Genomic DNA, 27,132 nt, shown 5'->3' with positions numbered 1-27,132 from the left:
GGGCTTGAAATTGAGATTAAAGAAGAAGATTCATAACTTTCCATGCCCTTGGTAAGCAATGAAGAAGAGATGAAATTAGAAGAAATCTACCAAGAAGAAGGTTTGGAAGAAGTTGGGCAAGCATCAAGTTCTCCTATCTATGATGATTCTACATCAACATATGATCCTTTTGAGCTTGATGAATCCTTCCCCCATTGGGCTTGGAATTGATAATGAGGTAGACTTCACTAAACCTCCTATCTATGATTTGAGTGATGGGGAAGAGCTAGAAGAATTTGGTGAGGAAGAACTTGAACTTGAGGAAGCTTGGCAAGAGGCAGAGCTTGAAGAACTTGCTAAGTGGTGGAAGCCTCTAGAAGAGTATGGACGGGAGTGGAGCGTGCTTTATCAAGACCGTTGGGAACTCTTCTACCTAAGTTGTTATCTAACCCTTCATTTGAGTGGGTAAAACTTCTAACTCTTAGCTTCATTATCCCACTTGAATTTATTTTTCTTGAAACGGATGGCCAACTTAGGGCACTTTGTGGAATTAAGCGTAAGAGGGGGATGTTTAGTGGTTGGCGGTGTAAATCTAGGCTCATTATGGTTGGAAGCTCAAACTTGAGGAGCATGGATTGGTGTAGTGCTCAATTGAATGAGTCTAGGAGGGTAGTTTATTGTGTTCTTGAGAATTCTACTTTCTTGCCAGCCGGAGGGAATTACCATGATCAACTTAAATACGGGTGTGAAAACAAAGTATGGGATCCCGGTTTAAAAGGAGAGGATCAACTTTGGAATTTCATGGTTTGTGAAGAACTCCATCAAAGCTTGGAGATATCAATATTGAATGATGGAGCTTATTGGAAGTTCAAGCATTAGTGGATGTTCAAGGATAGATTCAAGCACAAGCCACCTTGATGAGAGCTTCCCATAAGTCCAACTTAAGGACAATAAACAAAAGTGCTAGGTGGGAGACACCCCACCATGGTAACATCTTTCCCTTTTTCTTTTTGTAAATATTGGTAAATATTGGTTTAATTTCGTATTTTGTTTAGTTAGTTGAGTTTAATTGGGAGTCTAGTAGGTTAAATAAGGTTTTATGGTGTTTTAGTAGCTGTTTGGAGGTTTGGAATGCTTGGTTTGGTGCAAGAACTTAAAAAATTTTGAAAAATAGAGTACCATGCCACACGTATGCGTCACTCACGCGTACGCATGACACCAAGTTTTTCGACAATCCATGCGTACGCCTCGCCCACGCGTACGCGTGGATCCAAAATTTTCACCTCCATACAAATTCCAGAGAGTTGTGCGAGTTTTCGGCTGGGATTGTGCCTTTAGCACAAGCCAACCCACACATGCGCGTCGATCTCCTTTCACCTCACCACGCGTACGCGTCACTCTACGCGTATGCGTGGATTGCCTTGTTCACTCACCTTCTTTTTCTTCTTTTAATTTCTTTCCTTTTTTCTCTCTTCTCTTCCTTTCTTTCCACCCTTCAAACATCACCCAACACTACCAAGCATCATTTATCACCATTTCTTTTAGTTAGTTACTTTGTTAGTTAGTTAGTTTAATTTTTGTTTAATTTTTATGACAAATGTTAGATTACTAATTTTGTTTGCTGTTTATTGCTGCTTATTATTAACTGAATGCTATTTTAGCAAATTTGTTTTGATACTCATTGTTGGATTCCTTTATTGAGGGTACAATTTGTTACTTGGTTTTTGAATTTTTCATGTTTAACCATTTTGAATGCCAAGTAAATGTGACAATGCTTTTAAGCTTTCTAACTCTTTTGAATTGCATGTTTTGGCCACCATGAATTCATTATCCATTGTTAGGCAATTGCATATTATCAATGCATTTTTTTTAGGTGACACTTGTTATGATTGACCTTTATTTACATCACCTATTTCATGCATTGAGATTTTGGAATTATGGAATTGGATCGAAAGCTTACCTAGTGACATATTTTTTGAGCTTTGTAAAGCTTTATGGACCATGCTTGCTATGTGATTGATTTTAACTCTTATATCTCTTTTCCAAAGTTCCATAGCACCCATGTGTTCCACCTCTATGTCACTTAGGTGTTACAACAACTTCAATATGTGTCATTGTTTGATGTGTGAGCTCTATATTTCATTTGGTTCATCAAAGTTACCTTGTTCATCAATCTATGTCCATTCATTATCCAATTTCACAATTACTTAATTGTTGCTTGAATGCTTTTATGCTTCTTCACTACTTGTTTGTATCTTAACCTACAAGTCTTTTAAAGCATTTCAAGCATACTAGAATGAGTGAAGTGCACCTTTCTTTTTGTTTAATTGTGACATAGTTTTTATGCTAGTGTGTGTACTCTAAACCGCATGCAACTTAGAACCCACACACTATTCTTTAATGTCACACTAATTCACACACTCTATTCTAGTGATTTACCTTATTCCAACAATGTACGCTTCCTTGCTTTTGCATTTACTTTTCTTACTATCCTATTTTCTATTACTCAGAATGATTTGTCATAAGTGAAAATGGAAGCGGGAGGAAGAACATGCAGCAGCCGGTTGATCCACCAGCTGAAGGTGGCAAATCGGAAAGTCGCCGTACCAACTTTCTCATCTTTGAGTGTACCGAGGACGGTGCAAACTTTTAAGTATGGGGAGGTCGTCTGACCAGTCGACATTTTTGGGTGACAAGTTTCTAATTCCAACACTTTTCCATTTCATTTTTAGGTCTTTTAGTTGCATTTTCTTGTTTTGCATCTATATATAATAAGGTTAGTCAAAATAATAAAATTTTTCAAGGATTTTATCTATAGGGCATCCCAATTGATTGTAAAAAAAATTTTTGGAACTTTCTTGAACTATATACTGTGGAACACGATTTTTAAGCTAAGAACACAAGCATGTGAGATTTGAACCTAATTGTGTGGTTGCATCATGAAGAACGAAACTCTCACGCGATCTACAATTTTCACAAATAAATTCGCGTTGTAAGTATAGCTTCTAGACCGACAAGAATTCCTTTCTTACAAAAGTTTGATTGTCACAAGTAACAAAACCCAATAAAATTTATAACCGAAGTATTTAAACCTCGGGTCGTCTTCTCAAGGAATTGCAGGGAGGTATGATTTATTATTGGTTATGTAAAACAGTATATTTTTGAGTTTTTGAAATAAGGAATAAGTAATTTAAATGGCAAAAAAAATATTAATTATAAAAATCTCTTGGCAAGGTATAAGAAATTGAGGCCCTATCCTAACTATCCTTATCTGGTGTGATGAGAATTGGATTCTGCTCCCACTTAAATTAACCCTTGCTAAACAAAGGAGAGTCAAGTGGACTAATTAATTTGATCCTCAAGTCCTAGTCAACTCCTATGGAAAGACTAGAGTTATTGGAGTTCAAATTAACCAGCAGAGAATTCCAATTTCAATCAACAGCTGAGTTTGATAACTCAAGTATTACTAATTATTTAACCAAAGCCAAAAGGGAAAAATAAATCTAAATTGAATTGAAAGCATCATAAATAAAATAATCATTAATCTGAAATACCTTAATTAATATTAAATAGAATATCCAAACCTAACATGGAAAAGCTCATAAGCCAATTGGGCAACATAAGTCAAATACAAATAAAAGTATTAGAGTAAATAAGAGTAGAAAAGAAATATAAATTAAAGGAACATTAAACCTGGAATGAAGTTGAAATCCTAATCCTAAACTTGAGAGAGATCCTAATCCTAAATCCTAAGAGAGAGGAGAGAACCTCTCTCTCTAAAACTACATCTAAAACCTAATAATTGTGAATGTGTATTATGATTGAATGGATACATTCTCCCATTCTGTAGCCTCTAATCTGTGTTTTCTGGGCCAACAACTGGGTCAAAATAGCCCAGAAATCGCCCCCAGCGATTTTTGGTACGTACAGATCGCTGCAAAGTCACGCGGAAGCGTCGTCCACGCATTCACGCGGATTGCATTTTTGCTAGGTCACGCATCCGCGTGACCCACGCGTTCGCATTGCCTGGCTTTGGGGAAGCTATGGCAAATTATATATTGTTGTGAAGCCCCGAACGTTAGCTTTCCAACGCAACTAAAACCGCATCATTTGGACATTTGTAACTCAAGTTATGGTCAATTTAGTACCAAGAAGTCAGGCTGGATAACTTTAGCAGTTCCTTCAGTTTCTTGTATTCCTTCCACTTTTGCATGCTTCCTTTCCATCCTCTAAGCCATTCCTGCCTTGTAATCCCTATAATCACTTAACGCACATATCAAGGTATCGAATGGTAATAAGAGAGGATTAATATTAGCAAATATAAGGCCAAAGAAGCATGTTTTCAATCATAGCACAAAATCAGGAAGGAGAATGTAAAACATGCATTTTGTATGAACAAGTGTATGAAAGATTGATAAAATCCACTTAATTGAGCACAAGATAAACCATAAAATAGTGGTTTATCAACCTCCCCACACTTAAACAATAGCATGTCCTCATGCTAAGCTTAAGAGAACTAAAAGAGTGAAGGGGAATGGTAGAATATATGAAATGCAACCTATGAATGCAACTAAATGCATAATGCTTTTTCCTACTTGTTTAAAAGTAAACAAATCCTTCAAGAACAAATATGAACTAGATTTCACTAATTCAAATCATAAAATAAAGTACAAGTAAACTTGTAGAAGAAAATAGCTCATGAAAGCCAGGAACAAAGAATCGAGCATCGAACCCTCACTGGAAGTGTATGCACTTTAATCACTCAAGTGTTTAAGGTTTGACTCTCTCAATTCTCTACTAACCTTGCTTTCTAAGGCTTACTTTTCTTCTACCAATCAACAAATAATTAATGCACAAATACACATATCAAGAGATCTTTTAAGGGTTGTAATGGGGTTAGAGTCAAGGTAGGATTGTATTTGGCCAAGTGGACTAAAATCTGAATCCTTAATTAACTTAAACTTTTCCCACCTAACTTAAGACAATCCATGTAATCATAATATAACATCTAACTATCCATTAACCATGTTTTCCACATATTCATGCATTCTAATTTCAAGTACAGTACATATGCATTGCTTTCACCACTTACTTTGGGGCATTTTGTCCCCTTTTATTATTTGTTCTTTTTTTTTCTTTTTTTTTCACTTTTTTATATGCCTATTTTTCTTCTTTTTCTTTTTTCTTTTTTTTTATTTTATTTTTCTCAATGTATATGATTAAATTATTGAATGCATGAATATGTCCTAAACATTTCTTTCACATTTTCATAAAGATATATAACACCCAATTCTTAAACCAATGTTTCCAAACCCACTTTTCCCCACACTTAATTCATGAGCACTCTCACTAGTCTAAGCTAACCAAGGATTCAAATTAAGGACATTATTGTTTTTCGCTTAGAGTTAATGATGTGCTAAAGTAAAGAACAAAGGGATAAAATAGGCTCAAATTGGTTTGCAAAGGATAATGAAAGGGTAAGGCCATATGGGTATGTAAGCTCAGTGAAACAAAGGCCTCAATCATATAAGTGCATGTATACATCAAACCATGAAAATATAGAATTAAGCAAGACAAAGATCACAATTTTAGAGAGAACAACACAGTAAAATAAAATATTGGTTGATAAAATGCAACCAATCCAAATAGGCTCAAAATCTCACTGGTTTTGTGTGTTCGAGCTCTAAACCATGTTCCAGTATAATATTTCTTCAAACAAGTTTAACAAAAAAAATTAATTCAAATTAGTGAAATATTATAAAATAATTTTTTTGGAAAAGAAAATATTACTTTTACCAAGTGGTGGTAAAATATGCACAAAATCAAACAAACATGCGAATGCAACAACTAACTACAAAGAAAATTTAAACATTGGTGTTGGGACAGGAAGGTACTAACCCACGGAGATCGGTATCGACCTCCCCACACTTAAAGATTGCACCGTCCTCGGGGCATGCTAAGATGTACAAGTGGACGGGTGGTTCCGCAGCTAGTGCTCTTTTTGTTCCTCTCCTTACTGGTGGTTTGAGAGTAGCTTTCTCTTTACCTTTCTTGGTGGCCATCCTAAAAAGGGAAAAAGAAAGTAACATGTAAAGCTAAGGGTTCGAGCAAGGGAGCGAACATTATGGGTGGTAATCAATGCACTGTAAGGAGGATGTCGTTAACACATGATCTAGACTGCATGTGAAAAGTTCATCAAAGGTAATATAGCAAGTGCATGTGATGGCAATTAAATGCAAGATATTTATTGGCATGCTGGCAAAGGCATGAGTAGCATAGATCAAGCATTCAATGTCCAAGTTAGATTACCAAGTCTTTCAAACTAATAATCTGTTTGTATTGACAATTAAATTAAATAAATAAAATATAAAAGAAGTTTTGTGAAAATAGGCATTAACGTAGTAGAATTGAGTAATTTAAAATAATGCACAATGCCATATGGGCTTTTTCATAAACACTTAGCATGCATGGTAAATATGTTGTGGAAAATATAAGATAGAACATGCAAGCAACCCTTTAAGGAAGTAATATTAATTGCCAAACAATATTTAAATCCACAAGCAGAATATAGAAATAAATAATGACCCAAATAAATTTCCAACACCAATTAAAGGAATAAAAAGAAGGAAAAAAAGAAGATATGCATAATGAAAGTAATAAGAAAACATGAATAAAAGAAAAGGAATAATAATGAAGAAGTAAAGAGGGAAGAAGAAAAGAACTTTGATAATGGATGTAAAAAGAAAAGAAAAAGGGAAAAGTAAAAAGTGAGAAAGAGTAGAGAAGGAAGAAAAGAGAAGAAAGAAATAATAATAAGGGAAAACAAAAATAAGGATTTGGGGAAGAAAAGATAAGACATTTTGGCTGATGGGGATAATCTGTGCACCGCATCTGACGCGGAAGCGTGGATCACGCGGGCGCGTGGCATGTGAATATGTCAAGTGACGCAGACGCGTGGATCACGCAGTCGCGTGACTTGAATTATGCGAATGGCGCGAGAGCAGCCACGCGTTCGCGTGACTCTCTGTTTCAAACTCTTTTTGCCAAATTTTTAAGGTGACGCGATCGCGTGAATGGCCATAATTTCAAGACGACGCAAACACGTAGGGCACGCGTTCGCGTGGGAGGGCTTGTGCTTCTAGCACGAGTCCAGCCCAGCTCCATCATAACTCTCTGCCATATACCCATTTACGTCGAATTTGCAGGGCCACGCGTTCGCGTGGATGACGCGGACGCGTGGGGAGGCTATTTCGCAAACGATGCGAACGCGTCGCTTTGTGCCTAAGGCACGCCTCTAGCCACGCTTTCACGTGACTCTCTGTCCAATTCTCTTTTTTTCAAAACGCACTGGTGACGCGAACGCGTCAACAACGCTACCGCGTCGCGTGCGTTATTTTTTTATGCAGATGCAAATGCAATGCTGATATGGATGTTATGAGTAATTCCAGGTTCAATGAAATAAAATAAAATAAAACTCAAAAACAAACAAAACGAAATAAAATTAAAATTGAAAAAGGAATGATCATACCATGGTGGGTTGTCTCCCACCTAGCACTTTTAGTTAAAGTCCTTAAGTTGGACATTTGGGGAGTTCTTTGTTATGGTGGCTTATGCTTGAACTCATCCAAGAATCTCCACCAATATTTGTGATTCCAATGGCCTCCGGGATCCCGAACTAGGCGCAGAAAGCCTTCAAGCAAGTTAAAGCATGTGACAAGGCCCCATGAGTGTTGATTGGTAGAATGAATTCTGGGGTCCCAAACCTTGCTTTTGCACCCGTCTTCTTGTTGATCAACATGATTCCATCCGGGTGATAAGCAATCTGAATTCTCACTAAGGCCTCCAAACAGTTTCTTAGACCCATTCAATCGAGAATTATACCAACCTTTGTACTCTAATTTAGAGCATGCAACCATATTGAACCTTGCATGACAATTCCTACCACTGACCATCTCCCGCTTGCTCTTATAGCCACAAAGAGCTCTAAGCTGACCATCTGTCTCAAGCAAAGCATATTCAACTGAGCTAATTAAGGTTAGAGATGAGAGATTTACCCACTTGAATGAAGGGATGGATGGTGATGGCTTTGGGGGAGAGGTCTCCAACAACTTTGGCAAGGTGATTTCCAGCTCCATTCCCTTGAGCTCTTCCTTGACAACTTCCACCTCTTTGCAAGCTTCTTCAATATCAACATCTTCCTCTTGGTAGCTTTCTTCCAATTCGATCTTTTTTTCATTATTCAGCAAGGGCATGGGAGGTTATGCTTCTTCTTCTTTAATCTCCATGTCAAGTCCAATGGGAGAGGATTCCAATGTAGATAAGAATTCATCAATGATTGAATCCATCTCTTGATCATTCCCTTCAAAGTCTTCAACCATGATATGCTTTGGAGATTGTACACCCTCCTCAACATCAATTGCAAACGTCTTAGAAGGGGCTCTATGACTTGAGTTTCCCATGGAGGTTCTGCATCTCCTAAGTCTTCAACCACTTCTTCCTCTGCAACTATTATGGCTTCCTCCACTTGTTCCAATACAAAGCCATGTTCCTCATTGTCCATCGGAGTTTTTAGTATCTCCTTCATGCTACGCTCTTCTTTTGATTCTCCACATGTAGCCATGGGAGTACTTTGAGTGCTCAGATGTTAGGAAGCTAATCGATTTACTACCTCGGTGAAGGCAGTCACGAATTCTAGTACATCCCTTTTCATCTTTGCTTGCCCTTCAAGAAGACCACGAAGGATGTCATCCATTGGAGATTGGGGTAGATATGAGGGTTCATTACTTGGGAGGAAGGGTTCATGATAAGAGGGTGGTTCTCCCTGATAAGGATATGGAGATGGTGAATATTAAGGTGGTGGTTCTGGGTGTGGTTCATATGGTGGTTGGTGTGGTGGATAAGGATTAAGGTCGTATAGGGGTGTTTGGTGGTAAGGGACTTGCAAGTGTGGTGGTTCAAAACTACATTGAGGAGGAGGAGGTTCATAGACGTGTTGTGGTGGGTATTGAGTGTCATGAAAAGGTCCACCATAACCATTGTCTTGGTATGCATCATGGAATGGTTGTTGCTTGTAGTACATTGGAGGGGGTTGTTGCCAAGAGGGTTGATCAAATCCTTGTGGCTCCTCCCCTCTTTGATTGCTCCAACCATGGTGCATGTTGGCATTATAATCTCCTCTTCCTATAATATAATTATAACCACGCTCGTAGCCAAAGGGGTGAGAGTTCATAGCAGAAAAGAAAAACAAAAACTAGTAAGAATAAGTAACTAAGTCCTAAAACTAACAAAAAAGCAAAAAGCAAATATTTACAATAACCAATAATAAGGCACACGTTTGCAATTTCTCGGCAACGGCGCCATTTTGAAGAACGAAACTCTCGCGCGATCTAGAATTTTTACAAATAAATTTGCATTGTAAGTATAGCTTCTAGACTGACAAGAATTCCTTTCTTACAAAAGTTTGGTTGTCACAAGTAACAAAACCCAATAAAATTTATAACCGAAGTATTTAAACCTCGGGTCGTCTTGTCAAGGAATTGCAGGAAGGTATGATTTATTATTGGTTATGTAAAATAGTAAATGTTTGGGTTTTTGAAATAAGGAACAAGTAATTTAAATGGCAAGAAAAATAAATTAATAATTATAAAAATCTCTTGGCAAGGTATAAGAAATTGAGGCCCTATCCTAACTATCCTTATCAGGTGTGATGAGAATTGGATTCTGCTCCCACTTAAATTAACCCTTGCTAAACAAAGGAGAGTCAAGTGGACTAATTAATTTGATCCTCAAGTCCTAGTCAACTCCTATGGAAAGACTAGAGTTATTGGAGTTCAAATTAACCAGCAGAGAATTCCAATTTCAATCAACAGTTGAGTTTGATAACTCAAGTATTACTAATTACTTAACCAAAGCCAAAAGGGGAAAATAAATCTAAATTGAATTGAAAGCATCATAAATAAAACAAATCATTAATCTGAAATACCTCAATTAATATTAAATAGAATATCCAAACCTAACATGGAAAAGTTCATAAGCCAATTGGGCAACATAAGTCAAATACAAATAAAAGTATTAGAGTAAATAAGAGTAGAAGAGAAATATAAATTAAAGGAACATTAAACCTGGAATGAAGTTGAAATCCTAATCCTAAACTTGAGAGAGATCCTAATCCTAAATCCTAAGAGAGAGGAGAGAACCTCTCTCTCTCTAAAACTACATCTAAAACCTAATAATTGTGAATGTGTATTATGATTGAATGGATGTATTCCCCCACTCTGTAGCCTCTAATCTGTATTTTCTGGGCCAAAAACTAGGTCAAAAATAGCCCAGAAATCGCCCCCAGCGATTTATGGTACGTACAGATCGCTGCAAAGTCACGCAGAAGCGTCGTCTACGCATTCGCACGGATTGCGTTTTTACCAGGTCGCGTCCGCGTGACCCACCCGTCCGCGTGACCCACGTGTTCGCGTCGCCTGGCTTTGGAGAAGCTATGACAAATTATATATCTTTGCAAATTTCTGGACGTTGTCTTTCCAACGCAACTGGAACCGCATCATTTGGACCTCTGTAGCTCAAATTATGGTCAATTTAGTACTAAGAGGTCAGGCTGGACAGCTTTAGCAGTTCCTTCAGTTTCTTGTATTCCTTCCACTTTTGCATGCTTCCTTTCCATCCTCTAAGCCATTCCTACCCTGTAATCCCTGTAATCACTTAACGCACATATCAAGGCATCGAATGGGAATAAGAGAGGATTAATATTAGCAAATATAAGGCCAAAGAAGCATGTTTTCAATCATAGCACAAAATCAGGAAGGAGAATGTAAAACATGCATTTTGTATGAACAAGTGTATGAAAGATTGATAAAATCCACTCAATTGAGCACAAGATAAACCATAAAATAGTGGTTTATTATATCATATAACCACTTATTCCATTCTTGTGTGATTATTCTCTTTCTATGATTGTGATCTTTGATTTGTTTGATTCTTTATGTCCATTATTTTGTGTATGAATGCACTTATATGATTGAGGTCATTGTTTCAATTAGCTCACTTACCCAAATAGCCTACCTTTATCTTCCATTGTTAGCCAACTTTGAGCCTATACTTAACCCATTTGTTCTTAATTTTAGCACATTACAAGCCTAAAGCGAAAAACAATAAATGTTCCTTGTTTGGATCTTTGATTAGCTTAGGCTAGGGAGAGTGTTTATCATTTGATTTTGGGAGAGTTGGGAACATTGGGTAGAGATAAAAGTGTATTTTTATATTTATGTCAAAATTTTGAGAATTGGGGTGCATACTCATGCATTGAATGTTAAATCATATGCATTGATACTTTTGTATATATCTTAGTTTGAAAAAAAATGATGAGAAAAATAAAAAGAAAAAAATATATATAGAAAAAGAAAAAAAAAGAAAAGCAATAAAAAGGATACAAAATGCCCCAAAGTAAAGTTCAATAAAAATCAATACATATGTGTGGTGATAAAAGAGAATGCATGAGTGTGTGAAAAAGTGAAGAATGGGTGGTTAGGTTTGTTTAGAATTGTATAGGTTGTTATATAGGTTAGGTGGAAAATTTAAGTTAATCAAAGATTCAAATTTTAAGCTCACTTGACCATATATAACCCTACCTTGACCCTAGCCCCATTACAACCTTTGGATAAGTCCTCATGATATTTGTATGCATACATTGAAATAATTGTTGATTGTTAGATGAAAAACAAATCTTGGAAAGCATGATTAGGGGAAAATTGAGTGAATCAACCCTATATACTTGAGTGACTAGAGCGGATACACATCCGGTGAGGGTTCGATCGTTCAATTACATGCTTCCACCCATGATCATCTTTTCTTGCAAGTTTGTGAACTATTTTTAATAACTCAATTCAATTGTGGGTTGATTTGATTGCTATTGCTTTAGCTCTTGTATTCATATATGCTTTCTTGGGGATTGATTTATTTTGACTAAGTGGTTGCATTCATTTGGATAGTTGCATTTAGATAGGTTGCATTGAATAAATGTTGATACCCTTTGTTTCTTTCTTAAGTTTAGCATGAGGACATGCTTGGTTTAAGTGTGGGGAGACTTGATAAACTCCAATTTTGTTGTTTATCTTATGCTTAATTTAGGGGATTTTATCAACTTTTCTCACATTTATTCAATGAAATAGCATGGTTTTGTAATTCTCCCTTAATTTGTGCTTAAGTGAAAAAACATGCTTTTTAGGCCTTAAAATTGGTGATTTTAATTCACCTTAAGTCCATTCGATGCCTTGATGTGTTTGTTAAGTGATTTCAGGTTCATAAGGCATGTATTGGATGGAAGAAGTGAAGAGAAAAGCATGCAAAGTGGAGAAGTCATGGAAAAACAAGGATTTGGAGTGGATACATCGATGCGCACACGTGGAAGACACGCACGCATGGAGATGAGGTCGCCAAGCGACGCAAACGCGTGACATGACGCATACGCGTAAGAAGGAAAAGCCAAGCGACGCGTACGCGTGACCCATGCGTATGCGTCACAGCTCGCACATGACCTCATTAAAGTGAAAATGCTGGGGCGATATCTGAGCTGCCCAGGCCAAAATCCAACTCATTCCAGAGACTATTTCATGCAGAATTCAAGCTTGGGCAAAGGGGGAGCACTTAGTTGTAGCTTAGCATCATGTAGTTTAGTTTCTAGAGAGAGAAGCTCCCTCTTCTCTCTAGAATTAGGGTTCTTAGGGTATTTTTCATCTTAGATCTAGGGTTCAATTCTTGTTTTCCTTTAGTTTCCTTGTAATTTCTTGTTCCTATATCCTAATTCTCTTAGCTTGTAGTGTTAATTTCCCTTTTCATGCCTCTTTTATGTTGATGCACTTTTGTTGGATTTGGATTTCCTTTAATGCAATTTAATGTTGATGTTCTTTTATTGTTGATTTGAGATGTTATTATTAATTCATTGCAATTGGTAGTTGTTAGATTTTACTCTTTCCTGCAATTTATTATGTTTCCCTTTTTTGCCTTCCAAGTATTTGACAAAATGCTTAGTTGGATGTTAGAGTAGCTTTTTGTGCATTCTTGGCTTAGAAAGAGGAATTGGAAAATCTTGAGTCATTAATACCCAACCTATATTGGTGATCTAGAGTTGTTAGTTAATATTATTTCCATTGACTCTAATCTCTTGCTAATTCAATTAGTGAGTTGATTAGGATTTTTGGATTGAGATTAGCTAGTCTTATTTGACTTTCTCTCATGGAAGATAACTTTGCACCTTCTTCCATGTTGGAGATGACGAAATAAGATAAATTCTTGTTAATCATTGTTATTATTAGTGACTAGGATAGAAAGCCTAGATTCTCAATCCTTGCCATGAATGTCTCTCTTTTATTAATCGCTTTCTTTAGTTGTTCCTTTCATTTTCTTGCCAATTACTTTCTTGCCCTCTTATAAATCAAACCCCCATATTTCTTTATAGCCAATAATTGACCACTTCATTGCAATTTCTTGTGAGATGACCCGAGCTTTAAATATTTCGATTAATTTTCATTGGGGTTTGTACTTGTGACACCAAAATAATTTAAATTTGATTGAAAGTTATTAGTTGGTTTGGAGCTATGTTTACAATGAAGTTCGATTTCTATTAAGAGAAATTCTAGACCGACGATAAATCTTTCTATCAGGTTACCTTTCTCTTTAGATTCATTGATCTTGGTTGGTGGATCACAATTCATTCAGCCCACTAGATTTCTTTGTTTCCTTCCTATGGACTTTTTTGTTGGATCACAACTAATCTTCAGCAGCCTTTGTTTCTTTGTTTCAATTTGTTGGGCTGCTGCAATCTTTGCTTTTGAGCCTGCATCACTAAGTAAAGCAATCAAAACCAATTGAGTGTTTAACCCAATAAATTAATGTTTGTCATCATTATTAAATTAATTGTATTCTAAACTCAACAATCTTCCCCTTGATGACAAACATAATTTTAAGAGAGGTGATCAAAGGAATTGAATTAGATAAAGTTTAAGTACTTCTCTTATGATGATGTCACTAGTTTTTTACTTGTTCCCCCTTTCTTTTACAAGGGTTGCTCCTCCTGATTTTGTGCTCTTCTTTAGTTTCCTATTCATATATTTCTTTATAGAGAACACACTCATGCTTATATAACAGATGTTGTCATGCAGCAATCTCAACTTCTTGATAAGAATATTATGTATTGAACCATACTCAAGCAATGAAATCAAGCACCAGATCATGATTCAAGTTAGAACACTTGATTATGCCAAACTAGAGTTTCATTTAAACAAAACATGGCATCCCTAAGTCTTTTTCAAGACTGGGCATGAAAAGAAATATTTCAAAATTGAGCATGAAAAAATCTCATTTCAAAACAGAGTACGCCAACATTTAAACCAACCATTTCTCATGCATCCAGAACAAGGATTATCAAAAGTCATCAAACACTAAAAAACAAATTAAACTTTATCTATCTTCTACTACTACTACTACTCCCCCTTTTGTCATCAAGGGAGAAAAATGAAGTAATTGCAAACTTGCAAAAGTTTGTTAGGATGCAAAGTCCAGATAAACTAGATAAAACCAAAACAGGTAAAACAATAGTTAATTTTTTACAGTCATCCAAAGATAAAACAGAGTCTTAAACAAACTACAAAAATTCTAAGAGATAAATATCCAAAAGAATAGATGAGCAATAAGAGACATTCTTAAGCATCCGAACCATCTTCCTCAGAATCAACAGGTTCTTCTTGGTTAGTGGCCATGGTGTCATCCTCATGTATGTTATTAATGAATTTCATAAGAATGACCAATCTATCTCTGGACTTTTTGAGGAAATTTTCATGCTTGGCTGCAAGTTTCCTCTGTTCTTTGCTTATAGAAATCAGATGATTCGATTGAGAGATGAACTCTTGGACAACATCCTTCACAACTCCATATAGAAGTGATTTATGACCAATTGAAGCTGAAGTCCCCGAGGCAGAGGGAGGATGAGATTCATCAGGATCATAGTCATCACTATCAACAAGAACCGCCTTCTCAGTTTGAGTAAGTCCCTTTTTTCTGTTGTTTCACTGAACTACCTCCTTTTAGACATGTGTCTCTTTTCATATGACTCATTTGACAAGTCAACACCAAATTATTTAAAAATACAAGTTAAGAACATGCCATAAGGAAGAGCTACATTTTTGTCACTCCTTATGCAATCAAACATATGCCTTACCATTAAGTATGCAAAAAAAATTTCAGATTTTATGAGGATAGCATATAAAACCATATTATCACAAAAAGACACTGATGAATCCACATTTTATGGTAATTATTTACTCTATTTGGATAGATTTCATCAACTTTTCTTGCACTAATCCATTAAAATAGCATAGTTTCATAATTTCTTCCTAAATTGAGCTTAAAAGTAAAAACATGCTTTTTAGGATTTATAATTGCTAAATTTTATTCACATTAATTTCATTTGATACCTTGATGTGTTTGTTGAGTAATTTTAGGTTTACAAGTGTTCATACCCTGGGTCGAGCTATCCGACCTGGGATGATTGAAGATAAAGCGACTGACCTCTTCAGGTCAGACTATCCGACCTCTTCTCAAAGAGCTCGGCCAAATCGACAGAAGAGCCCAATTAAGGGCCCAAACAGTGGAGCACGACCCGAATCCTAAGGCGGCCTAAGCCTATAGAGATGAAGGCGGTTCCGTTGAAAGATACGCTAACCTCAACTCAAGGATAAAGATAAGATAAGATAACTAACTTATCTTATCAAAAAGGTCGCATCTCACCATTATAAATACACTAGAGCACCCACGTATAACTCATACTCTGATTCTACTAAAAAAACCTGCTTAATACCCATGCTAACTTAAGCATCGGAGTCTCTTGCAGGTACCCCCACCCTCCGGTGACCAAGGATCAGAAGTGTAGCCGGTCCAGCAAGTCGGACACCACAGTTTCGGCTGCCACCAGCCAGCTGGACACGTCATCTCCGACCAGTACTGAAGATCTCATCCGAGATCGACCTACAGTTTCAGGTAACCCTCGGAACATTGGCGCCGTTGCCGGGGAACCTGGAAGTCATCCCATCATCATGGCGACAACCATGACAACGATCACGATTCAGGTATGGAGGATCGAACACCGCACAAAAACGTAAACGTTACGCTACAAGACACTCCGGAGACCAACCAAGACAAAGACTCACCAAATTCAGGAGCCATAGAAGCACTCCTAGATCGCCTAAAACAACTGGAAAAAGAAACCCACCAACAAAGGGAAATCAGAAGAGATCTACAAAGAGAGATGCGGCGACGTCGAGAGTTGGAAGAAAAACTGCAGCAATTGGAAGCCGATCTCAAATCAAAAGCCCCTCGCGCTAATCTCGAAGAGAATTCACACAAAGAGCAAGACCCCTTCACTAGGAAAATCATGAAAACCAAAATTCCAAAAGACTTCAAACTCCCGGATATGGCTCTATATGACGGCACCACAGATCCCAACCACCATCTCAGTAACTTCAGAAGCAGAATGTACCTCACTGACACCCCAGATGCTGTTCGCTGTAAAGCCTTCCCAACAACTCTCACAAAGACAGCTATTCGGTGGTTCGACAACTTATCCCCAAAATCCATCTCAAATTTCGACGACTTAGCTAAGAAATTCCTAGCCAGATTTTCCATTCAAAAAGATAAAGCGAAGCACGCCCCCAGTTTATTAGGAGTCAAACAAGGAGATCGAGAGAGCCTTCGTAACTACATGGAAAGATTCAACAAAACATGCATGGACATACAAAGTTTACCCACGGAGGCCGCAATCATGGGACTCATCAACGGCCTACGAGAGGGACCTTTCAGCCAATCTATATCAAAAAAGTACCCGACTACCCTCGACGAAGTACAGGAGCGAGCAGAAAAATACATCAATATGGAAGAAAACGCTCGATTAGGAGAATCCTCGAAATCGGGAGCTTCCTACCATGACAGAGACAAGGAATCCAAAAGAAAAGACGACAGACAAGGGAAGAAAATTAAGAAGTACCATAACTATACTCCTCTTAGGGCATCCTTGGTCGAAATATACAAAGAAGTCTGCCATACGGAAAAAATTCTCCCAGCACGGCCACTCAAAGGCAAGAAGGGAGGAGGAAACCGAAAGGAGTATTGTGAATATCATCGGGTCCGGGGACACTCCACTAACGAATGCTTCGACTTGAAAAACATCATAGAAAAATTGGTGAGGGAAGGAAAACTAGATCGATTCCTGGCCACCCAAGATGACGAGCAAAGAAAAAGACGAAGGGAGGATGACACACTACAAGAAAAAAGGCCTATGGCCACGTTTTTTTCTTGCCACGCTTTAAAAACGTGGCCAAAAGTGGTCAATGGCCATGCTTTTATGAGGGTGGCGATTGATTAGAGATTTGGCCACGTTTTTTCTTGCTACACTTAAAAAGCGTGGCGAAAAGGATCTATGGCCACGCTTTTATGAAGGTGACAATTGATTAGAGATTTGGCCACGCTTTTTTTTATCACGCTTCAAAAGCGTGGCCATACAGAGAAACAGGGACACTTTTTAAACGTGGCGAAAAGTTTTTTATCTTGGCACCCAAAAAAAGCGTGGCGAAATATTTTTTATCTAGGTACCCCTAAAAAAGCCTGGCGAAAAGGTTCCCCAACACGCTACAAGACTCATCAGACTCTTTTACTCTTCTCCCCTGACACTTACACTAATGCTTTGAAACCCTAACACTCAGACTCTGTTGCTCATCCCCAACTCTGTTACTCATCGTCGACACTTGCACTATCTCCTCTGCCGGCGCTCCCTCCGTCGTCTCCCTTAACCCGTCTCTGCTGGCGCTCGCATTCCCTGCGCTCACTACTCACGGTGTCGGTCAGCCAACGGAGGTCGCCTTTCCTTCCTCCGTGCCGCCATTCTCTGTCCTCCACCCTCGTCATGTTGCTCAATCTTCCACTACCTTCGAAGTCCTCACTGCATGCATATGGCGTTGTCATACCGCTGCATTGCAATGGCAAAACCCTAACACCAAGAGGTTCGCTTGCTTTGCACAGTCAATGCACGTTTTGACTGTGCCGTCGCCGCCGCTAGAAGAGCACTCAATCGCAACAAAGGCAACGACTGGCCTTCTGCCTCCGGTGCTCACCGAGCCCGCTATCTCCGCGCCATCGCTGCCATGGTCGTCGAGAGAAAGGATCACCTCGCTAAGCTTGAATCCCTTGATTGCGGAAAACCACTCGATGAAGCTGCCTGGGACATGGTACTTCAATTATGCTTCAATTTTAGCTTATTCTCTCTGATTGTTACTGTAATTCTCTGATTCACGCTTGATTTTATGTTAGGATGATGTTGCTGGTTGCTTCGAGTTTTATGCTGACCTTGCCAAGAACCTCGACGCTAAGCAGAAGGCATCCGTTTCTCTTCCCATGGAAACTTTCAAGAGTTATGTCCTCAATGAATCCATTGGTGTTGTTGGATTAATCACCCCATGGTATTTTCTTTTTCTTCTCTTTAAAATTTGCCTTATTAACTGGTGTTAGAATCTAGAAGTTAGTTTCTATATAGGTGGCAATGAGTGATGAAAAAAGAATAATAATAGAATAGAAAGGTAGAAATTCAGTTGTTGTGTATTGTTTTTTGGTTGTTCGTTCATTGTTGTCACCTCTCTCTGTTAGCAAAATTGCTATCTTGATGGCTAACTAGATATCATATTTTAGGAACTAACCTTTGTTAATGGCTACATGGAAGGTTGCCCCTGTTCTGGTTCTTCATTTTTTCTGATTTTTCTAAACTACTTCTCAAAAAGGTAAGGAATATTTTCTTGTTTGATAGAAAAGATTTATGTTCGCCCCCAGATCCCTCTCTTCTTGAAGGCAAATGGATGACTTGTTTATAATGATTTCTTGGGCTGCCTGATTGACCAACATCCAGGAGGAGACTTAAAGGTACCTACACTGACTTATCTGTATTGGTATAAGCAATCATTAATTCATTATTCAAGATCAAAAATCAAGCTGGTACTCAAACTGGTACAATAGGAAACAAAATAAATCCTTGATAATTAAAAAAAATCGGCTTAATCAGTAGTGAATAGTTACAGAACAGGGATGACATACTGTTGATCGAGTGTGAAAGATGCATTCTTGGGTTTTCATCAAGTTATTGCAATGGCAGTCCATATGCTTGTTCACTTGATTATATGTCCTGTGATATATTTTAGCTAGACACTGGTGTTAATTAAACTCATATAATTACCAAACTTTATTTTATATTCGCTATATAGAAACAAATTATGGCTAACCTGGTCAATATAAAATATCTATATTTGAAGTTTGGATATGATACCCCTTCTTAAGTTTTGACCATCTATTCTTCCTTTTAAGACTAACTCTCAATATAAAATGCTGGCAAAAAGTCTGATCAATTTGTACCTGCTACAATGCATTAATCTGAAGGGATGTTTGCAGGTGAAAGAGATATACAATTTTTCCCAAGATGATCTAATGACAAAAGATATATTCATCTTGGATTGTCACTCTGAAATCTTTGTCTGGGTTGGCCAGGGAGTTGACCCCAAGAGCAGAATGCAGTCTCTAACCATTGGTGAGGTATAACTGATTTCGCTTTCGCTGGAAGTTTTAAATGTGCTAGTATAACTTAGTGAATAATATTCTGAAGAGTTATCAATATAACTTCACAAGATGGTTGGTTTTTCTATCCTTTTAAGACCAGTATAACATTAGATTACCATAAGATTTTGACTTGCATTGTCTTTTACATCTTTTAGTACTTTCTGACATGGGGTGTGCAATTCTTAACTTACTCTTTTGGATTGAACAGAAATTTATTGAGCATGATTTTCTTTAGAAAAATTATTTCTGATTCTTCTATTTTGATATTTGGTTTAGGTTTTTTTTTCCCCTAAACTTCTTGATTTTCTATTTTTGTTATGATTTTATTTCTGTTAAATAGTTTTGGTTATTCATATTGGGGGGTGAAACAGATCTTAGGTTTATATACTGCGCAGGTAAGAGAGAAAAGGCATGAAGTGGTGATGATAGTTAGTTAATTAGTAAATAATGTGTGTATGTTGGTGATTTTAATTAATGACTGTGTGCAGCTGCTTGCTTCCATGGTGGACGTGATGATTCGATACCCAGCCCATTTAACCCGTTGACAGATGGCAGCACCCAGCCCATAATTCATGTACTCACTAGGTATGATATCTTGACCCTGCTAGCTTAGGGTGTTCTTTACAGGTTCTTCTTCTACTTGGTACTGAGATTTTACTCCAAGAATGAGAGAAAATGATGAACCAATCATATATATACTATGTCTACATTTTTAGTTCTTGATAAAGTTTTAGACTTCTATGTACCATTTTCCTATGGTTTGTTGAAAATGTGAAACAATAATAACAAATATATATTATCATGATCATATATGTGAAAAGTAGCTACTGAGTTTTTTAGCTTTACTGTTCTTAGAAGTGTTGAGAGAATCTAAACAGAAAATCTACTCTTCTATTCTGCTTTTCTTCCATTAATTTGTGGAACAAATGCTACTCCATAAGCCATGTTTGTACATTCATTTCAAAAGAGATTTTTTATTTAATTATTATAATTATTTGGAATTAGTGTTGTTTTAATTTGTTCTGATGTGATTTTGATGCATGTAATTCAATTATGTGTTTTACACTTTTACTTATGTATGCAAGTTCTTGACTTTATCAACTACTAGGTTCAAAATCACTTTATTTGTAATATATATTTTTTTTAATTTTGATGTTAGATAGAAAGGGAAATAAAAAAAAAGAAATACAACAGTCATTAGATTGAAGTAATTATTATATGAGCATTAGATCTGTAAGATCTTTTATTTATCTATCATTGTATTCTGTGCTGAATATAATGACAAGCTTTGGGAGTTTACTTTTACATGCAGAGTTATGCGCATGATGCAAAGATTATGACAAGAAACAACTTCCCTGCACTGAAATTTACAATTTTCTTTGGCTATTTATTTTTTATGATAAGAATTGTAATTGTATGTTGTTCACTTTAATCTCAATTGTTGATTTCTCTCTTCTCTTGTTTTGGTTCACATTTCAGTTCAGTTCCTGTGCACTGTTGTTTTTTTCCTTATTAGTCAAGGCAATCAAGTTTATGTATCTAGCTTACTTTAATTACATAAATTGGCTTATTTTCTTAATTTTTCTTTTTCGTTTCCTTGGATATAAGTGATATTAAGTGACCTGGTATTTGCTTGTGGAGGCAAAGGAATAACTGAAAATCTGCTAAATTTTGTATATGTTCACTTTTAGTTGCGAGAATTCCTTAGTTATTCTTCCTGATATGTACATGATTATATCTCTGATAGTGTATGATTTTTGTAGAAATCGCTCATTCTTGCTCTCTCCAATCCAACATCTCAATCTGAGTGCACTGCTGAAGAAGCTTATACATGGAGCAAGGTAACTAACTATTTATATAATTGGCCTCAGAAATTTAGAATAGATTACACACATTATTATATGTTAATGTTGTTTATCTTAATTTAATTTGCAGGGTCAAGCAATCTTTGCTAGTGGTAGCCCATTTGATCCTTATGAATATGAAGGAAAAGTCTTTGTTCCTGGACAGGTTTCATTTGACCTTTGTTACCTACACATTTTGTTATTCAATATAAACATCTCAGTGGCTGACCTTTATATATTTATTTTTTCATTTTATTTTTTCGCGCTTCCTGCATTGCTGTTCAGGCCAACAATGCTTACATATTCCCTGGTTTTGGCTTCGGTTTGATCATCTCCAGTGCAATCCGCGTCCGCGATGAGATGCTCTTGGCAGCCTGTGAGTTCGTTCAAGCTAAGAGAGATTAAATATACTAAAATCAATTCAATCTAAATTCCAAGAAGTTAGAACCAAGAACTCACTAACGGTTTCTTCTTATGCAACAGCTGAAGCTTTGGCTACACAAGTGTCACAGGAGAACTATGATAAAGGACTGATTTACCCTCCATTCTCAAATATCAGAAAGATATCAGCACATATTGCTGCTAACGTGGCAGCAAGGCATATGAACTTGGTTAGTTTCATGAAATATTTTGAGTTTCAGACAACTTTGCTCTGTTTTCTTTTCAATACTTATATCTTTTGTGCTGTGTTTGGTAAAACAGGTCTTGTTTCTCATCTACCTCGACCTAAGGATCTTGTCAAATATGCAGAAAGTTGCATGTACAGCCCAGGCTACAGAAACTACTATTGAGATTTTTGAACCATATTATATCATGTTTTGTTTAGTTTAGTTTCAAAGGCTACAAACTATGATTCAGACCAAAGCTTGTGGCGGCTTCATGAACTAAACCAAGCAGAACATATTAGTAGTGTGCTCTCCGCAGTTTTACAGTTTTGAGATACTTGTTAGGAACATATTCATTTTATTGCTAAGATAGATTGTTGTACAAGGCATCGCCATAGGAACTTAAATTCTTCAACCAGTTGTGAGAAGTTTGCTAATTCTTTCAAATTGTAAACAGGACAATCACTTTCCTATGCAAACTCGAGATTTATTTTGTATTTGATTTGTCTTGTAATAAAAATTGCATACTATATTTATAGTTTGGTAACAAAAGAATTGAAAAATTTATATTTTGTATCGATGAAGGTAAAAATCAGAAAAAGGATTTTTTTTTAAATTTTACAAGGCTATTGCCACGCTTTTAAAGCGTGGCCGTATCTCTGGCTATGGCCACGCTTTAAAAGTGTGGTCATATCTCGCTATCGTCACGTTTTAAAAGTGTGGCCATATCTCTCTCTATTGCCACGCTTTGAAAGCGTGGCCATATCTTTCTATATCGCCACGCTTCAAAAGCGTGGCCATACATCTCATATGGTCAAGCTTTAAAAGCATGGCCATATCTTCACATACGGCCACGCTTTTATGGGTGGCCATTTGTAAAAAGCGTGGCAAAAGAAAAAGCGTGGCGATAAGTTGAAAAAAGCGTGGCGATAAAGCAACCACCACCCTTCAAGAGGTCACCCTTTCAAAAGCGTGGCGGTAGCTCAAAAAGCGTGGCGAAAAGCTATCGCCACGCTTTTTTCAGCTTTTCGCCACGCTTTAAAAACGTGGCAATAGACGTGTTTTCTTGTAGTGACACTGAACGAGCGGAACGATCACCTCGGACGCCAGAAAGACATGTCCACATGATACATGGCGGCTTCACAGCAGGAGGAATCTCCAAATCCTCTCGTAAGAGATACCTCAAAGAAATATACCATGTTGAAGGAGAGGAAGAAACACTCAACATCCCAACGATAACGTTCACTAAAGAGGATACAACCGGCATCATTACAGGACACGACGATCCCATGGTTATCACTATCATATTGGCAAACGCCAACCTACATCAGACGTTAATAGATCAAGGGAGTTCTGCCGACATCTTATTCAAAACAGCCTTTGATAAACTTGACTTAGAAGAAAAAGAACTTAAAGCATATCCAAACAGTTTGTTCGGGCTAGGAGACACTCCGGTTCGGCCACTAGGATACATACCACTGCATAAAACCTTTGGAAAGGGAGACCAATCCAGGACCCTCAAAATAGACTACATTGTAGTCGACGTAAGCTCAGCCTACAACGCTCTCATAGGCCGGACCACGCTCAACCAACTTGGTGCAATAGTCTCAACCCCACACCTATGCATGAAATTCCCAACTCCAAAAGGGATAGCCACGATAAAAGAAGACCAGAGGATGGTGCGTCGCTGTTACAACGAGAGCCTCAACCTCTGGGGTAAAAGAGAAGAGTTCCACACAATCGAGCTGGGCGGAGTTCAACGACGAGAAGAGTTTCGCCCCCAACCAGAGGGTGAGATAGAAAAAATTCAGATTGGGGACACCTCGGAAAAAACAACTAATATCGGCACAATCCTCAAAGGAGATTTAAAAGAACTGCTGATACAATTTTTGCGAGACAATGCCGACCTTTTTGCATGGAAAGCCGCAGACATGCCAGGCATAGACCCTAAACTAATGTGTCACAAATTAGCAGTTTATCCAGGATCTCGACCAGTCCAGCAGAGACGAAGAAAACTCGGGCCAGAGCGATCCCAAGCTATGGAAGAGCAAGTGCAGACACTGCTGAAAGCCGGATTTATAAGAGAAGTCAAATACGCACTATGGCTAGCCAACGTCGTTTTGGTGAAAAAATCAAATGGGAAGTGGCGAATGTGCACCGATTACACAGATCTTAACAAAGCTTGCCCAAAAGATCCATACCCACTCCCGAGTATTGATGCCCTGGTAGATGCTTCCTCTGGATATAAATATCTCTCGTTTATGGATGCGTATTCAGGATACAACCAAATCCCCATGTATCCACCGGACCAGGAAAAGACCTCGTTTTTAACGCCAAAGGCGAACTACTGCTACATCGTAATGCCTTTCGGCCTTAAGAACGCAGGAGCCACTTATCAAAGATTGATGAATAAAGTCTTCTCGGATCACATCGGGAAAATCATGGAAGTTTATGTGGACGACATGCTAATTAAAACAAAAAACGAACAGACACTGTTGACCGACCTAGCCCAGGTGTTCGACACTATCCGGAAGCATGATATGCGACTCAATCCAGCAAAATGCACCTTTGCGGTAGAAGCAGGCAAATTCTTGGGCTTCATGCTCACACAAAGAGGAATCGAAGCAAATCCAGATAAATGCCAGGCCATACTCAACATGAAAAGCCCAACCTGCGTAAAAGAAGTACAACAACTCAACGGGAGGTTGGCCGCCCTATCCCGATTCTTAGCAGGAGCCGCAATAAGATCTCTCCCCTTCTATGCTACTTTAAGAAAGGGAAAACAGTTTGAGTGGACGACAGACTGCGAACAAGCGTTCCAAGACTTTAAGAAGTTCTTAGGACAGCCACCTATCCTATCCCGACCTCAAGAAGGAGAACCACTCATACTATATCTCGCAGTAGGAGACGAGGCAGTAGCAGCAGCACTGGTCCGAGAAAGCGAAAATGGGCAACAACCCGTCTACTTCATTAGCAAAGCACTGCAGGGATCCGAGCTGAACTATCAGAAAATAGAAAAATTTGCTTACACTCTCGTTTTAACATCTCGGCGACTCTGCCCCTACTTCCAGGCCCACACCATTAAAGTTCGAACTAATCAGCCCTTAAAGGGAATACTGCAGAAAACAGATTTAGCAGGCAGAATTCTATAATGGGCAGTCGAGCTGTTAGAATTCGACCTCCAATATGAAGCTCGGACCGCCATCAAATCACAATACCTGGCCGATTTTATCGCCGAATTCACAGATGCCCTAGAAGCCCCCATAGAGTGGAATCTGTATGTGGATGGTTCTTCAAATAAAACGGGAAGTGGCGCAGGAGTTATAATAGAAAGCAACCAGGAAACCCAAGTTGAGCTCTCCCTCAAGTTCGGATTCCCGGCTTCAAATAACCAGGCGAAACACGAAGCATTGCTAGCTGGTCTAAAACTGGCTGAAGAGGTGGGAGCTCGAAAACTTAACATTTATAGTGACTCGCAGGTGGTCACATCACAGATAGCAGGGAGCTACCAAGCCAAAGATCCCACCATGAAAAGATATCTGGATAAGACCAAGCAACAGCTCGAACAAATCGGGGAATACAAGATCTGCCACATACCCCGTGAGCAAAATGCTCGAGCTGACGCACTCTCAAAACTGGCCAGCACCAAACCAGGGGGCAATAATAGAAGCCTCATCCAGAAAATGCTACAGAACCCATCAATCTCGGAAACAAAAAAAGTCCTAACCATAACAGGCCAGGACCAAGGATGGATGATCCCCATAATTAAGTACCTCAAAAAAGGAACGCTCCCCGCAGAAGAAAATGAAGCAAAGAAGCTAAAAAGGGAGGCGCAATACTACACCATCATAAACAACATCCTGTACAAAAGAGGGATCTCAGTACCATTACTAAAGTGCGTACCGACCTCCCACACCAGGGAAGTGCTAGAAGAGGTACACAGCGGCATTTACGGCAATCATCTCGGAGCACGGGCTCTTGCCAAAAAGATACTCTGGGCAGGGTTTTACTGGCCAACTTTACAAAAAGAATCTACAGAATTCGTAAAGACATGTCCACCATGTCAGAAACATGCCAATTTCCACATCGCCCCGCCAGAAGAACTCATCAGCGTGACTGCGCCTTGGCCTTTTGCGAAATGGGGACTCGACCTTCTCGGCCCCTTTCCCCAGGGATCAGGGCAAGTTAAATTCCTCATAGTAGGGGTAGATTACTTTACAAAGTGGATCGAAGCAGAACCATTAGCCAATGCCACTGCCCAAAGAAGCCGAAAATTCTTATACAGAAACATTGTCACAAGATTTGGGGTCCCGTACTCAATAACTACAGACAATGGCACCCAATTCACAGATGCGGGCTTCAGAAAATTAGTAGCCGACTTGAATATAAAGCACCAGTACACCTCTGTCGAGCACCCCCCAAGCTAACGGACAGGCCGAAGCCGCCAACAAAGTCATATTGGCAGGGTTAAAACAGAGATTGCAGGATGCGAAGGGAGCCTGGGCAGAGGAACTCCCACAAGTCCTATGGGCATATCGAACGACGCCACATTCCACCACAAAGGAATCCCATTCTGGCTAACATACGGAACGGAGGCAATGATTCCAGTAGAAATTGAGGAAGGATCGCATAGGGCAGTCCATTATAATGAGAGAGCAAACTCCCAACTCCAGAGGGAAGAACTCGACCTACTACCAGAGGTTCAGGAAAGAGCTCGGATCAGAGAAGAAGCGCTAAAACACCGAATGGCTTCTAGATATAACCAAAGGGTAGTACCAAGAAGTTTCACTGAAAACGACCTCATCTTAATCCGAAACGACATCGGAACAACTCGACCCGGAGAGGGAAAGCTGGCAGCCAATTGGAAAGGACCATACCGAGTCATAGAAGTACTCGGAAAGGGCTACTACAGAGTGTCCGAACTCGACGGACGGGAGCTTCCAAGATCATGGCACGCCTGCAACCTAAGAAGGTACTACAGTTAGAAGAGGTAAAGGATCTCACCAGTGGATGCGCTCTTTTTCCTGAAAAGGTTTTTTAATGAGGCACCAGGT

At 38.5% G+C, this 27,132-nt stretch overlaps 2 protein-coding genes across 2 annotated transcripts; both read left to right on the top strand.

Moving 5' to 3' along the window:
• On the top strand, positions 17,749-18,511 carry LOC110262394. Its single transcript, XM_021113170.1, has 2 exons — positions 17,749-18,257; positions 18,340-18,511. Exons 1-2 carry the CDS (start codon positions 18,055-18,057, stop codon positions 18,476-18,478), a joined length of 342 nt encoding a protein of 113 aa, XP_020968829.1. The 5' UTR covers positions 17,749-18,054; the 3' UTR covers positions 18,479-18,511.
• LOC107620804 (NADP-dependent malic enzyme-like) lies at positions 20,370-22,513 on the top strand. Its single transcript, XM_021114600.1, has 5 exons — positions 20,370-20,387; positions 21,393-21,470; positions 21,565-21,639; positions 21,759-21,849; positions 21,957-22,513. The coding sequence occupies exons 1-5, from the start codon at positions 20,370-20,372 to the stop codon at positions 22,262-22,264; spliced, it is 570 nt and encodes a 189-aa protein (XP_020970259.1). The 3' UTR covers positions 22,265-22,513.

This window comes from Arachis ipaensis, chromosome B10, assembly GCF_000816755.2.
Source record: "Arachis ipaensis cultivar K30076 chromosome B10, Araip1.1, whole genome shotgun sequence".
NCBI classification, from domain to species: Eukaryota; Viridiplantae; Streptophyta; class Magnoliopsida; order Fabales; family Fabaceae; genus Arachis; species Arachis ipaensis.
This window is presented reverse-complemented; position numbering and strand designations above follow the sequence as displayed.

Excerpts from the sequence above, each read along its gene's own strand:
- LOC110262394 (XM_021113170.1), top strand. The coding sequence starts at position 18,055 with ATGCACGTTTTGACTGTGCCGTCGCCGCCGCTAGAAGAGCACTCAATC. Across the intron at positions 18,258-18,339 it reads ATGAAGCTGCCTGGGACATG|GATGATGTTGCTGGTTGCTT; the intron begins GTACTTCAATTA and ends ATTTTATGTTAG.
- LOC107620804 (XM_021114600.1), top strand. Across the intron at positions 21,640-21,758 it reads AAGTCTTTGTTCCTGGACAG|GCCAACAATGCTTACATATT; the intron begins GTTTCATTTGAC and ends ATTGCTGTTCAG. Across the intron at positions 21,850-21,956 it reads TGAGATGCTCTTGGCAGCCT|CTGAAGCTTTGGCTACACAA; the intron begins GTGAGTTCGTTC and ends CTTATGCAACAG.